We start from the raw sequence: 16,707 nt of genomic DNA, 5'->3' as shown, positions 1-16,707 counted from the left end.
CACCCGAAGGGACCGCCTCAGGTTAACCCAAGGAGACGACACCTCGTCTGGTGGACGACACCTCAGCACCACCCCGACACACACTACCGCAATTTGACGCAGGAAGGCTATTCCGTGGTTTTCCTCCTATCATCAAAGAGTGGGGGTCCCGAAGGCTTTGCCTCAATCTCGTCATCCAGTGAGTTGCCTTGCAGAGAGCAGCTACACATGAGGTACTCCCACAGAGTGGGTTTTCAGATTTCATTGTGGTACCTTTTGCGAAATGAAGGGTTTTACGGTGGCCGGAGTGCAAATCCTGCCACCAACCTCTGAAAAAAAAGTAACCCAACTGCAAGAAGATATCCGCAGACAAAGTTGGGCACTATAATCCGAGTGTTGGCCTGAAAAGCGTGTATTGGGGTCCGCACAATGTCTTTCTGCATTTTTGTGATCACCAGACCATCTGAATGAATATTCCGATTGATGCCACTCTGGCACCCTTGAGCATTTTTGTAGAAACCCATTAATATGCAAATATGCAAAAAAAGCGGTGGCCATTGTCGAAATTACTATTTTTCTTCATATCTCCAAAAGTAAGCATCCAAATAGCCAGGTTGAGGTGTCTACACCCATGTTTTTAGGGTCACTGGTCATGATAAACCCACTTAAAATTGAATAACATTTAAATTTAGCTCATTAATATGCAAATTAGCAGTCACCATTATCATAATAACAATTTTTCTTCATATCTCCAGAAGTAAGCATCCAAACAGCCTGGTTGAGGTGTCCAAACCCATGTTTTTAGGGTCACTGGTCATGATAAGCCCACTTACAATTTGATGACATTGAAATTTAGCTCATTAATATGCAACTTAGCATAACCCTATCCCTGAATTTGTCCGCGCCAATCGGTGTTTTTGCAGTACAGTTATACAACAACAAAACTGAAAATAACTTGCACAGAGCCGTTTATCCCCAGTACAGTTGTGAAGAAATGGCTGACCTCAGAAGATCAACAGCATGAACTGTTTCTGATCAAGTAAGTTGAGGCTTGTAATGTAATGAAAGAAACATGGAGAACTGAGTTTTAAGTCAGAGTAATGTCTTCTGATACAGTAGTTGATCGATATTATTTGCAAGCAAGTTTTTTTTTTATTATTATTTAACATGATCTGTCTGAAAGCAACTGTGTATTTTATTGATTTTTAAAAGTACACAGGGTGGAACCTGTTTCTTGAGAACTTTTTAAAATACAAACAAAGAAATTAAATGTTTACTGATGTTTATAATTACCTCTATTGTAACAGGTTGAGGCTCCATCACCATGGGAGACTGTTTCTTCAGTCCCTGCGATGCAACTAAAGCTGGAAAACCTCTGGTAACAGTTGGTCCAGACAGAGTGTGAAGTATCATCCGGTCAAGCAGAGCAAGACAAGATGGTATACATGAAGAGCTTGAACAGAGATTACAGGCAGAAGAATCTATCGAGCTCAAATGCCATAGACCGTGTCAACGTACACATCACGCTCACACATAGAAAGACACTTGAAAGGAATAAGTAATGTCTGTTTGGAAGATGCTTCAACAAGCAAAAGAAGCCACCGTTCAAAGACGACAGTATTTGACTTTAAAGAACATTGCATTTTTTGCAGAGAAAAGTGCATCATGGACTTTGATAAGAAGAATCCTAATCGTTGGCGGCGAGTTCTCCTTTGTAGGAATGCAGATCGTGTTGATCGGACAACTTTCAAACAAACTATTCCATATGTCATCGATTCCCACCAGGATGAAGAAGGACGCCAGGTCAAGATACGATTAATGGGAGCAATCAGCGATCTTCACGCTGCTGATGCGAGATATCACGATGACTGCAGAAAGTCCTTCATGGCACCCCGTTCTGTTGCAGCAGCAGCACACAGTGGCAGAGAAACTCAGGACATTGAGCCAGCTGTCAGTTCTACCATCCTATCAATGAAAAACGACATGTTGTGCATCTGGAATTCAGTAAAAGTCTCCAATATATACAAGGATCATGGAGGAAAGCTATACTCTTGACAAACCCTGTTGTCCAAATTGTTGGATATACTTGGCTCTGAGCTTCTGGTTCTGTCTGGTGAAGGTGTCGCTAGTTTAATCTTGTTTCGCAGCAGAGCGTCTACTGCGATCAACTTAGTAGCATCAGATGAAGATGACACCATTGATGTTTCCATAGAACAAATTGCCAAGAAGGTTGCACAGGAATCTAAGCAGTTGTTGTCCAACCCCAGTTCCTATCAGACTAGAATTAATATAGATATTGCTAATGAAGCAGTGAGTTCAACCCTTCAATTGCTACTCTCCAAAATATCAGCTAAACTGGACTGCACACTTCCAGGAGCTCTGATAGGAAACATCATAACGAATATGATCACCAATCGTCCAACTACAATCCACATAGCACTGGGAGTTCTAGTCAGTCGTAAAAGCCTCATCGAGCAGTTGTACAACTATCGTGTGACCTGTTCCTATGATGAGTTTCAGCGTTTTTCAAGGGATCAGCAGCAAAGGCTGCAACTGTTCACTCCGGGATTAGGGGAACCGCCAATGCTGAATGCGGCCTCGTTCAGGTTGTTGCTGACAACTTCTACACAAATATCTCATCCCAGAATGGACTCATTTCAACACATTATCTTGCAGTACTACTTACCATAAAAGATCAGGAGATATCTTCCACATCTGAAGATGAAGCCATCATCAGACGATTGACCCGTGATGAAATGAAGACGCCTGTGACAGAAGACATTTCGGTTCAAAGGTACAAGGGACCTGAGAAACCAGCGATGCCAGTTGAAGAAGCCACACGTGTGGTGTTACCTCTCCATGTATTGGCTCATCAAGCTATACAACTTAGGAGAGTTAAAGATATGGATTTCTCTTTTCTGAAGCAAATCACTTCTGATCAGAACACACTAGAGTTTGGTGGCATTAATACGAAGCTCTGCAGAGAGCAAGGACGATCCATCCAACCTGCAACGAAGGCCATTTATACACCACTCATAGATATGGATCCAGCTGATCCGGACACGATGTTTACAGCAATGGAGGAAGGAAAACGCTTGACCACAGAGTGTGGACAAACCGTAACCATCTTCACAAACGACCAACAGCTGTATCGAGTGGCCATTGATGTTAAATGGGTTTATCCTGAGCGATTTATCCAGTTCATACCAAGGCTGGGCAGCATGCACACCCTTATGAGTTTCATCGGTTGTGTGGGGAACTTGTTGGCTGAAAGTGAGCTGGAAGACGTGATGAAATCTGCCTTTGGAGGTGTTGCTCATATGCTTGGTGGAAAAAAGTTTCCCCAAAACTTCAGGGCCCTGCGATTGGTGACTGAGGAGGTCCTTCATTCCAGCTTGGCTCAGGCAGAAAGTCATGAAGACTTAATGGACACTCCTGAAACTAAAGCAACAAAGAGCATGACCACACAACTATGGGTACAGAACCTTGTGAAACCTGTATTCATCATGATGGCGTTTGTTCATGCTGAGCGTGAAGGAGACTGGCCATTGCATCTTTGGGCTATGAAGGAGATGCTCCCCTACTTCTTTGTGGCTGGACATCACAACTATGCTAGATATGGGCTCTACTACCTTCGATCGATGGAAAGGCTTCATGGAAACATTCTGGAAATGTTCTTAAAAGGAGATCACGTGATGCGGCACAAGAAGGGCCTATGGAACGGCATATGGTCGGATATCTACATAGAGTCCACGTTCATGCCATACATGGAATTGTTGGCATTACACTGAAGGCTTCGACACTGAAGAAGTGCGCCTATAGTATGCACATGTTTAGTCAGATAGTCCACGATCATAGTCACAGAGTTGACCACTCACAAGGAAGAGAAGCCATCATTCATATGATCTGATGCAGAGGACAGAGATAAGATAAGGAGAAAACCCAGTCCTGTATCGACCCACTTGACCCAAACGAACATGCAGACAGAATTGTCAACATTGTAACTGGCAGAATTTGACCAGAGAAGGTGAACGCGCCAAGGGCAGTTGACATTGGCCGAGCACAGATGCATTCATATGAAGAAAGCTGGCCAGCAGGATTCCATGCTCCCTTATCTAAACAAGTCATAACTATGGCAGTGACACGGAAAGTCATGCATGTGGGATCTACTGAGGTTTGTGATCCAAATCTCATCTACTCCAGGGTCATGGGACTCCAACAAAGTCGAAACATCAAACTATGTGACGTCTTAGAGTACGAGCTTGCACCTGTGCCAATATCAATGTTCGATGAAAAGGGGGAGATGAGAATAGCAAAGACCAAGTTGACATTGAAGAAGAATTTCCAAGTGGAAATCTCAACAAGACTGGGTCCACAACCTGAAGTCACCATCTTAGATGGTTGTGCAATCCTCTGGGTTATTCATTGGCCTAACAGGGGAATTGTGCAAGACTTTGTTGACAACTTCATGAGCTCCATCATGGCAAAGGTGGACAAATCAGATGTATATCTGGTATTTGACAGATATCATGATTTCAGCATCAAGAGTGGAACAAGATTAGCAAGAGCTGGGCTGCAAGCTAGCAGGTGCCACAGGTTGAACTGCCAGACTCCACTGCCTCCACAGCTGGTGGTTCTGTTAGTAACTGAGAACAAAGTTCACCTGATAGAACTGATTTGCCAGAATTTGAATGACGTTGGTTAGCAGAGAAAGCAGAGCCAACACAGGCTCGTCATTATGGGACAGGAGTCTACCCCAGTGGAAATACACCACAGAGCCCAAAGGTATCGCACTGATTTGAAGACGACGCATGAGGAGGCAGATGTCATCATGATTCAGCAAGTCGCTAAAGTTGCTGAAGATGGCGCAAAATGCATCACAGTCTTCTGTGATGATACTGATGTGTTCATCTTGCTTGTGTATCACTTCACAGAACTTCATCTGCAATGCTGCGTAACAATGGAAGCAACATGTCCTGGCCGATCGTTGATCGACATTGGGGCCACTGCCAGAAAGCATGCCGGGATGGTGCAAGACCTACTAGCTTTACACACACCGACAGATTGCGACACCGTTGCCCAGATGTATGGTAGATGTAAACTGACTGGCAAGAAGACACTCGCAGCAGGCCATTCACTTCAAAAACTTGGGAATGTGGATGCATCTATTGACGATGTCATCGCTGAAGCCACTGTGTTCATGGCTGTTTACTATGGTAGCAAGGAGAGAAGAAACATGTCTGATGTTTGCAAAGAGGTGTGGTCTATGAAGATGGCAAAACCAAATGCTATCAAAGCACCAGACCTAAAGGCTCTGCCACCAACTACAGAGTCCTTTGAACAAAACGTGTGACACGCTCATATCCAGACAGCAATAAGGAAGTCAGCTGCTGAGCTGCAGCCACCACCTCTGGATCCCACTCAGTACGGATGGAAACGTAATGAGGCATCAAGATCATTACTCCCAATTATGCTGCCGCCAAACGTCGCTCTTGCACCAGAGATCTTGGAGTGAATACGATGTGGATGTTCCTCCGACAAGCAATGCCACACAGCTCAATGCTGCTGCACAGCAGCCAAGCAAGTTACCATGCAGAGTTTTCTGTACGTGCCATGGAGATAATGGCTGCAGGAATGAGCGCACCAAGACAGCTGCTGCATTTGCCCTTGATGATGACTGACACTGAATGAGACACCAAGCACTGAAGTAGCCTTCATAAGGTTTACAAACCTGTTTTATATATATTAACATTTGACTTACACAGGAATGTCTTCTTTTGTTCATGTTGTTAGCTGCTTTCATTGCATACTGTCGAATTGTTGAATCTGGATGAATAATAAAGTGATCTACATTCACAAAGACTGAAGTGTTTTTTTTTCTGTCTATATGTCTATTTATCTACATTTTCAATAATGGCGACTGCTAATTTGCATATTAATGAGCTAAATTTCAATGTTATCAAATTGTAAGTGGGTTTATGATGACCAGTGAACCTAAAAACATGGGTTTGGACACCTCAACCAGGCTGTTTGGATGCTTACTTCTGGAGATATTAAGAAAAATTGTTATTCTGATAACGGCAACTGCTAATTTGCATATTAATGGGCTAAATGTAAATGTTATTAAATTTCAAGTGGGTTTATCATGACCAGTGACCCTAACAACATGGGTGTAGACACCTCAACCAGACTCTTTGGATGCTTACTTTTGGAGATATTAAGAAAAATAGTAATTTCGACAATGGCCACCGCTAATTTGCATATTAATTGGTTTCTACAAAAATGGTCAAGGGTGCCAGAGTGGCATCAATCGGAATATTCATTCTGATGGTCTGGTAATCACAAAAATGCAGAAAAACATTGTGCGGACCCTAATGCAAGGTCATCTTGAAAAATGGTGTTCGACATCCGGACTACTAGATATGGATGGTCGTTGGCTCACTAGCAGCTCTTCTGCCCTTTGACAGGTTTTGCTTTTAATCCTGCTGGGTGTCCATATCCATACACCCTCCTCACCAGGAAACCTGGTGGGGGAGACTGTTTAGGCCTAAGTCATATTTGCTCTACGGCGAGGATACGGCCCTCTGAATTGACAGAAACGTGCGGCGGTCGCAGAGTTTCTGAGGTGGCCTCAGGGTGACCCTACGCCGTTTGGCTATATTTTACAAGCTGTAGGGGTCGCCATGGAATTATAACGCAGAGTTATAACTTATTTCATTTCTACGTTCGCCGTAGCAATTCGACAAGTCGAAACAAAAGAACTGGTAAAAAATAAAAATAAATAAATAAAAACCCACTCGTTACCATCCGTCTGGCCGCACGTTCGCCTTAGGGCCCCCCTGCGGTCGCCTTTCAGGCACTTTGCACCTGCCTTGAAAATTCTATGGCCGCCACAGGAACGCCCTAAGGTCACCATGCGACATCAAATCAAAGACCGTATGGCACCCCCACGTTTTTGGTCTCCACAATTTATAAATACGCCGTGCGGCTACCCGAAAAATAAAAACATATGTGACAGCTACATTGTGTGACCGTGGAAATACTGCGGCCGCCCTATAATTGCTAGTGGCCGTAGATTTTGTAGACCCCACGGCCGCCGTGGCAAATGTGACTTCGGCCTTAGTCGCTGACAACCTGACCATAAAACAGGTTAGTAAAGGTTTATATGGTAGCTGTAGCAAGTCACAGATCTCATCTGGCCTGACCTGACAGTTATTGACCAAACAATTGAGGTTTGGATTTTGGGTTTAGATTGAGGACCTAACAGAAAAAAATGCCTTTGAGTGGACCGGTGTATGGGAGAAACCATTGTGGATTTACTTGGACTTTGAATGGACCGGTGATACGGGAGATATCATTGCGGATTTACGAGCATTTTTACGAGGCACCCGGGGTTGAAGGCTTCATTTCAAGCATGGCTCATGAAACTAATCATGGCAAAGGGATTTATGCCGGAGCAGGTTAATGCCGAAGAGATTGGATTATTTTGGAAGAGGATGCCATCTCATACATTCTTTCCAAGCAGGGAAGATCTGCTCTGGATAAAGGTGGCAAAGGATCATTTTATCCTTCTTCTATGTGGCAATGCAGCAGGCAACTCAGTCATGCTCCCGATAATCCAACAGCCATATCTTTCTAACCTCCACTCGCCCCCCTCCAGCAGCATTATCATCATCCCAAGCTAAGTCTGCATTTTCTATTTACGGCAGAGTTCGGTATGAACAAGTACTTAATATATTTGCACTCAACCACCTCGCTATTTTGGAATAAATTAAAAAGGTAAAAGCCTTCTGTTTTTGTATAATTGGCACTGTATTTATTGCATTTACATGCTTATTTCAATATTAACATTATATATATATATATATATATATATATATATATATATATATATATATATATATATATATATATATATACATATACACAGTATATCGCGGTTGACTCAGCCTGTCATCCTTCTGAGGTCGGCAAAATGAGTACCAGCTTTCTGGGATGATTGAGCCATTCGAGTATTCTGCGTCAGAGTGGCGACCCATCCAGGAATGTCCCCAATAGCTCAGCAGACTGCTGAGGCAGCACCAACGCTTTGCACAGAGTATGGTCTCAATGGATGGATGGATATACATTTCACATGTTTATATAAATCGTAATGCGTTTATTTCTGGCTACCATTCACCTTCCTCTATATTTTCTCAAAGCTCAGGAACCGAACCCCACTTTTCCCATTGTCCCTTGGTTTCCACAATCGCTGTTTTAACCATCGCTGCATTTTCGAGGAACCTATCCCCCATGATATTTGGGGTTTACTGTACATCACATTTCTACCAACGCTAAACCCCACCCCAATCCCACCTCCTTCCAAATTTCCAGTTTTCCCTCCTGAGAGTTTTCTTCTTTGTCCACCTATGCGTATGTCTGTATACATCTTGTCCAATCCACACATCCAAATGCATCCTCTCCGACTTCTCATTCCTCCCCACACCCATTGTTTGTCCAAGTCTGCCGGTATCTTAACCTTCAGCTCTGCTGGTGGTGTTTCCCCTCTCTCAACTGTTCCTTTTGGCCTGTTCCTTTAGTGTACTCATCCTAGTTCTTCCATCAGCCATGATTATGTACACAAATTAATTGTTTTAATATCACCGTTGTACACTAATACGATGACATTGAGTCAGTTTAGGAGATGGAGGCCTTATTGATTACCAGTGAATGCAGCATCAATCGGCATCTTCTTCACCCTGACCCTCTCACGCTATATATATATATATATATATATATATATATATATATATATATATATATATATATATATATATATATATATATATATATATATATATATATATATATCATGGTTCTATGAAATATTATGAGGGTCATTTGTGTGCTACAGTATTCAAGTATGTAATTCAATTTAAATAAATGTTTAAAGAGGTTTAAAGGAGTGTACATATATTCATTCCGGGTTTTACTGCCGTTTTACCCAGTATCTATTACATCAACCTATCCAACACATTAGGTTCGTTCTTCATGTCTGTTGTTTCTGTCCTTTCTCACATCCTTAAAAACAATAACTTTCCTGTTTGGAACGATTTTTAATTTTGTTTGACTGCCAGGCTGGCACAAATAGTATAAAAAAATAATCTTACTCCTCTCTGCATTTGCGCGATCAGGACAAATTTAAAGACAAAGTACGGTAAAATGGTAAATTTGTGTTACGATTCATGTCCCATTTAGTGTTCAAAATATAATATTCAATTCAAATAAGTTGTTCCTCGATCATAAATAGACTATCATAAACTGATAGGACAGGCAGACGGACAGACATGAACCAATTGCTTAACCCCGCTTTTCACATGTGTGCAGGTAACAACTAGGTCAGGTGGTCTGCAATCCATGTGCAAGATGTTCAACTTGTATGCTAAATTTCTCTCTATCGAGAAGAACGCCAGCTCAATAGGAGGGGATTAAAACAAAAACAAATATTTCTCAGAGGGAAATATTTCAAGCTTTTTTTGAAGTTTCCCAAATTTTAAGCAGTACTTCACAAAGGATACATTGTTTTTCGTGAGTATAAATCTCCACAATCTGAAAACACAAAATAATCAAAAGCAAATATCTTCACACAATTTCATGTAACTTAAAATTATACTGCTCAATCATTTAAAGAATAAGTATCATCGCTGCCATCGCATTCTTGGAAAGAGGCAGTGGGTATCAATAAGCACAAAGTTGAAGAATCCACAAACCTTGCCATATTCATTGGAATAATTAACAATGAAACGATTTTACACTGCAAAGCAATGAGAGTGTTTAAGAATTACTTTGTGGTTCTGACATCCAGCGACATAATTAGGCGCATTCACTCATGCTGAAAGTGCCAGTCTCAGGACACACCTGATGCAAGCAGCGTGGCAATGAAAGAAAATCTCCCGATTTCACAATCTCATCCAACATCGCTAAAGACTCTTGAAGCTGCGTCTGCTGTTCTGCAATCGCTAAAATGACAGTTAAAAACAAATTAAATTACAACCCTGCAGTTATGTGATTAAATCATGGCATTGGAGGCATTAAAAAAACGACAACATTTTTATTCATGAACCTACATTGCAGTTAAAAAGTCTTCAACACATTCACAAGTTACAATATGTGGATGTTATGAGCGTCAACAATTTACTCGAAGTCACCATTCGTGTTTTCTACTCTTTATATCATTGATTGTTCTTAATATAACTTAGTTTGCTAAATGACGACCTTTGTTTTCTTCTCACCCAATCTTTAATTTACATTGATCAGAATCTTCAAAATCTTACAATCACAACCAGGGTTGTCGCTGGGCACTGGCCCATGGAACACGTGCCCCAAATGTTTTTTGTGTGCCTTGAATCTATTTTAACCCCTTGGCTACGATAGGCCAAATTACTTGGCTCGTAAACAAGAAAAGGGTGAAAATCTCAACATGAAAGAGGCATACCAGTGCTTAGACCCTCTCATGTTTCCAACCGTATAAAACATGGTGCAAGTAATTCTTTGTAAAACAAAGAGCGTAGCTGCAGTTGTGAAAGATCATTTCACATCTTAATACTTCTAGACACCTGGCTGAGAAGCACAATGGGAGAAAACAGTCCACAGCACCTTGCAATGCTTTCGATTGAAAAAAAAATGCACTGGAATCTATGTCGGAGGATGACCACTTTGCAAAAATGCACAACAGACGGTATACACTGACACCTCCGAAAATAAATAAAGGTAGACCGTTTACAAATATAGCTTTTCTAAAACTGTCGGTGGTGAGAGTTAATTAATAAATAAATAAAAATGTGACTATATGTCAATATGTTTGTCAATATACTTGAAATGTTTAATAGTCAATATAAAATGTAAGTTTGTGCTTTTACAGAATCAAGAACAGTTTGTAAATGGATAAATTTTGACCTTTGTACTCAATTCATTGTTTGAATTCATAAAGGTTGAAGTACATCTCATTGAAAATACAAAAAAGTCCGTCAATTTTAACACCTGAAACATCCTTTAAGAAATGTAACTGTTGTATGTTATTATTACAGTAAAGATTAGGCTATTTTTCTACACAAGCCACTGTGCTAAATGTTTTTTATTGGAGGTTGGGGATCTGACATTTGAGGGGGCCCAGATCCCAAAATATATTTGGAAGCTAGCGACACCTCTGATCACAACCCAAAATAAAGTATACATGAGCAGCTATATATATATATATATATATATATATATATATATATATATATATATATATATATATATATATATATATATATATATATATATATATATGAGGTGTTGTAGTAGCTAAGCTATCACATTTACCAATGAAATCTAATTTATGACTCATTGGAAGGTATTTCTCATTATTAACATCAGATGTTTGCTCTTCACACATCCATAAAGCTAAAAGCCCACTTCTCATACTACAGAATACAGATCTATCCCCAGGCAAAAATGCTACAGTTAAAACTATAGTTTATGAGAGTTGTACTCTCATATACTATAGTTGGTAACAGATCCAACTACAGTAGTATGCAAAGAATTACTCCAGAAAAAATTACTATACTTTTTGCCTGGGCAGGATGAAATGTTCGTTTAAAACAAAATGGCTGAAACTTCAGTACAAGATCACCATAGAATTGTGTTTCTGCATAAATAAGGAAAAACATTGCGAGAAATAGCTCACATCACTCATTTTCAAGGTATTGAGAATCATCCAAAAAGAATGTTTCAAGGAAAAACATCCAAAGCACAATCAACAAGTACAGAGAAGCATCATCTCTCATTGACGAACTCAGGACTGGAAGACGCCAAAAAAAACTGTCCAACTAGGATGAGCAATACTTGATGATAATGGCCTGGTTGCATAAAGCATTCTTCAGGAAAGATTGAGGACTTCAATATTTCCTCAAGTTTGCTCTTAAGGACAACCTTAATTTGAGGATTGTTGCATATTCAAATATTCCTTAAGTTTTTGCTTAAACTCAAGGGAGCACTACCCCATCCTTAAACGCTAACCTTTGATTTTCCAAATGATGCTCTTCATGGAAGTTGGTCACGAAGAGAATGACAATCACTGCACACGACGTCGCAAACATATTTTCAGACACCGCCTCAACCCGCTTGATGTCCATGATGACATTACCCTTATCTAAAACATGGACTAAGGAATAACTACAATTATACTAAGGATCTTTGATTCCACAGGAGTCATTTACACATGTTTTTAATAGTTTACTTATAAACTCTATCGAACTGACAATCCCACAGTATTTAACATGTGATAATATGGGCCAATGTAATGGTGTGTTGTGGTGCAGGAACTGCAGGTGCACCTGAACAATAGTTATAAGTCCATGCTGCTCATGTTGTGGTGCTTTCATGGTGCAAACAGTTATGACTTCGTGTTCAGGTTATTTAGATACAAATTCCAATGAGAATGGCACTCGGTAGAGCGCATACCTCTGCCATGTAAAGCCTGATCCACGAGAACATATCGGACCCATTACATTTTTTAAATAGCTTGCTGTAAAGTACTATATCGTTTTTTTGCCCCATCTCTCAATGGTGAAGAATGACTTTGGAAATTAAATAATTATCGTATCCAGATCCGGGTTCGGATCTTCACCAAAATTGAATCAATTCGTCCTCGCCACACATGCAACCGGTCCACATCTTTTTGAGATATTGTACAATATGTTAGTTTAGCCCGATCTCTCAATGGTGAAGAATCAATTTTTAAAATTCTAGTAGCCGGATCCGTATCTTCATCAAAATCAGATCAGTTCATCCTTGTCACACACCCAACCTGTCCACAAAATTTCATCTGGATCCATGCACAACTTTTTGAGATATCCTGCACACAAACAAATAAACAGAAAGGGGTGAAAACATAACCTCTTTTACCTTCGGTGGCAGAGGTAATTATACCAACAGTGACCCCAGCAAAAAAGGGTCAACTGCATACACATAAATATGTTGAACATGGAGTATTACTCAGTCCACAACTTGTCAATCCTGCGTCATGGAGTTGTGTAGCCTCACTAGACTTGAGGGAGTCTCGGTTTATCCTGCGGACCCAGGTCTTAACGAAAATCAAGGGATTCTCAACAATTATGCACCATTTTTTTAGTTATAGTGTTGTAATTAAACAGAAAAGTAGTTCAACACACGTCATGCAACTATACAATGCATCGTCTCTCTTGTGCTTGAGAAAAGCCTCCAATAGTGCTTCTGTCTCTTCCTGAAGCCAGTTTGTAGATCGCTTCAACGCCATCCTGCTTTTGAAGACCTCTTCTTATCTCTAATGTAATCGGAGCCGTTGCTATGCGAGGCAACCCAAAGGATTTCCTCATATCCTTACTTGAGGAAATCCTTACTTGAGGTTTCCTAAGGGTTGTTTATGAAACAGCCCTCAAGGAAATCCTTTGCGAAGGAATCATAGTGTCCTTTAAGGGGAATCTTTTCTGAAGGATGTGGGACTTTTATGCAACCGGGCCAATATCCTTCCTGAAAGTCCATGTGGCATCCATCTTGTTTACCCCGTGTACCCCGCCCCATCCCTCTCTCTTCCACAGATCTCCCAATGTCTCTGTTCCCCACTGTTTTGTGCTTCCCTCTCCCACCCCTCTTGTCACCTGCTCCCTTTGTTATACATTCTGTGCATTAGCTCTTATAATGAGCCTCGATATTGTTTGCAAAAAATATATATAAAAAAGGGGGGGGTGGTGGAAACCAAACATTCAGACCACCTCAACATTAATCTATCCCTTGACACCTGACAAAACAGATATGATGTGGCTTTTTTACGATTTATAAAGCAGGGAAATTTGCGATTAAAGGTCGAAATCTTCTTCTTCCTCAGATTAGCTGTGATGTCACACCCGGGAGTCAACCGCCATATCCATACTGTTTCCGGGTTACATCAACTCAAACATCCGGGTGAGATTCAACTCGAACAGTGAATAATTTTCGATCAGGTTGAAATTTAATTCATATATTCCACATGACTGCTACATCATAACTGTGACGTTTCACATCGATTGATGAAGCGGTTCAAGAAAAATGTTTTTTAAAGATTTCTGTTCAAACCAATATGGCTGCCAGACCATCATGTGACCTATTAATTATTCGTGAACACCCTGGTATCTGCAAGGCTTAGGGAACATGTAAGTGAAGTTTCCCCTCAATGTGTCAAGCTGTTCTGGAGAAGAAGATTTTAAAATGTTTACTCTTCAAAAAAAAAAAAATCATAGCTGCTAAACCATGTGACCTATGATGCCACAGGTGGAGAACGTTTTGTTCCTCATGGATAGGCTATCATGCCTGTGAAGTTTCGCCTCGATCTGTTCAGCCGTTTTGGAGAAGATTTTTAAAGGTTTTACGTTAAAAACAAAATGGCTGCCGAACCACGTGACCGATGACATCATCAATTCCCCCCACACCCTCCATACAATTTAACCCTTGATGACCCTCAAAATTTTTCATACTGATCGGATAAAGCGTTCGACATATGCAATTATGACATAACAAAGCCACAATGACATAAAACCTGAACCCACATTCAAGAAATTGAATAATTTTGGCTGCCAGATAATGCATCTAATCAGGTTGAAATTTAAAATATATATTCCTCATCACTGCAAGATCATAATTGTGACGTTTCATGTCGATTGATCAAGCACTTCAAGTGAAATATTTTTTCTAAGATTTTTATGCAATCCAATATTGCTGCCAGACAATGTGACCTTTTAATTTTTTGTGAACACCCTGGTATCCCCAAATATTGGGGAACATGTGGGTGAAGTTTCCCCTCGATCTGTCAAGCCAGTCTGGAGAGGGTTTTTTTAAGGTTTGAGGGTAAATCTGATATGGCTTACAAACCATGTGATCTATGACGTCATAGTTGGATAACTTTTTGTTCCTCATTGATAGGCGATCATACCTGTAAAGTTTCGCCTCGATCTGTTCAGCTATTTCGGAGAACATTTTTTAAGGTTTTACGTTCAAAAGAACAAGGCTGCTGAACCACATTCCCGATGACGTCATCAACTCCCTCCCCCCCCCCTCCATACAATTTAGCCCTAGATGACCCTCAAAATTTTTCGCACTAATCGGACAAAGCGTTTGACACATGCAATATGATGTCATAATGAAGCCACATATTAAAAAAAAAAATAAAAAAAAATCACACGTTTCTCATGGGGACTTCATATGTGACAAGTTTCAATTTTTTCCATAGACGGTTTCAGAGATAGATGTCCAAAGTTTTTCCTTTTTCCCCAAAATGGCTGCCACACCGATGACGTGATAATTATCTCAAACACATTCTACATGAGTTGTCGCATCTATAGTGAAAATTGTGAAATTTCTCTGGTGAACCCCCCCCCCCCCCAAAAAAAAAAAAACATGCTGCCGTGCTTCAATACAACCCGCTTCGATCGGACACCTGACCCACAATGTCTTATGTATCTTGTGAAATTCAGAATGGGTGGCCAATCACGTCTTTGGAGTTTCGCGTTGATCGGATAGGGTTTTTTGTCCAACATGGCTGCGAGACCATGTGACCGATGGTGTTGAAATTTTCAAACAATAATCCTCATGCCAAGTCGATCATATTTTTAAAATGTATTTCTCTGAAACCGCTTAGACTTTCAATGCACGACTTGGCAGCTATGATCCACTACTCTTGCTGCAAATATTTTATTTAACAATGACCTCATCAGTCACATGATGTGGTAGCCACATTGGTTTTAAGGAAAATATTAAAAAATTATATTTTGGAAACTGCTGTCGCGATCGTTGCGAAACTTTGCATTTGTAATCCACTGCCCTTGCTCCATGTAATAGAACATGTTTCACATCGATCCATTAAGCGGTTTTGGAGAAAAACGATTTTTAATTTTCGGTTTTCAAACTAACATGACTGCCAAGTCATGTGACATATGGCATTGAAAAATTTGAATCTGCACAAGATTTGGTAAGGGATCACGTGTGTGAAGTTTCGTTTCAATCAGATAAGGTTCATTTTTCTATTCAAATGGCTGCCACACCACGTGACCTATGATGTCACAATTTCCAAGCTGTATGCAGCAATGGTGTTACATAATATCTTGTAAATTTTGCTTGAATAGGATAAGCGGTTCCAGAGAAAACATTATTTAATATTTTTCATCAATCCATATGGCCACGGAACCCCATGACATAAATTATTCTTCATCACCCGAGCATCCCCAAGGCATGGGGAATAGTTGTGTGAAGATTCCCCTCAATCTGTCAGAAATCTCCAAAACCAAGGTCCTAGAATCAAAAGATTACACCCCAGAGTTCAATAGGTTGCTAGATCAGTACAAAGTACTATTCTCTATGACCAGTGTAGGGATAAAAGGGTACACAGCAACACCCAAATTAAAGCCAAATGCTAAACCAGTATTCCAGAAGGCAAGGCTAATTCCATACTCAATGGCAGACAAAGTAGGCAAAGACTATGATGGACTGAGAAAAGCAGAAACACTGCCACCAGTAGCAGTCAGTGATTGGGCTTCACCAGCAGTACATGTTCCCAAACCGAATCAATCAGTTAGAGTCTGTGGTGACAATAAAGCCCTAAATGAGGCAATTGAGGATGATAATTACAAACTACCAAAATACTCAGGATTTGTTGGCCAACGTAACACAGAATGGCACACAGCCAAAAGTATTTTTCCA

At 40.5% G+C, this 16,707-nt stretch overlaps 1 protein-coding gene across 5 annotated transcripts in view; it reads right to left on the bottom strand.

The window, feature by feature from the left end:
- Positions 1-16,707, bottom strand: part of CNST (consortin, connexin sorting protein) — an 85,359-nt gene that overhangs the window by 62,268 nt on the left and 6,384 nt on the right. For 4 of the 5 annotated variants that reach the window (XM_085857430.1, XM_085857432.1, XM_085857434.1 and 1 more), the window contains 2 exons: positions 9,877-9,977; positions 9,537-9,567 (listed from right to left, as the gene is read on the bottom strand). In XM_085857430.1, the coding sequence (XP_085713556.1) occupies positions 9,537-9,567; positions 9,877-9,977 (132 nt within the window). The remainder of the gene's footprint in view (positions 1-9,536; positions 9,568-9,876; positions 9,978-16,707) is intronic. The other variant, XM_085857433.1, reaches the window with a different exon arrangement.

The sequence above is a fragment of the Eptatretus burgeri genome, chromosome 15 (genome assembly GCF_056783735.1).
Source record: "Eptatretus burgeri isolate ZD-2024b chromosome 15, Ebu_testis_v1, whole genome shotgun sequence".
NCBI lineage: Eukaryota > Metazoa > Chordata > Myxini > Myxiniformes > Myxinidae > Eptatretus > Eptatretus burgeri.
Note: the sequence above shows the minus strand (reverse complement) of the source record. Positions and strands in the feature narration are given on the sequence as shown.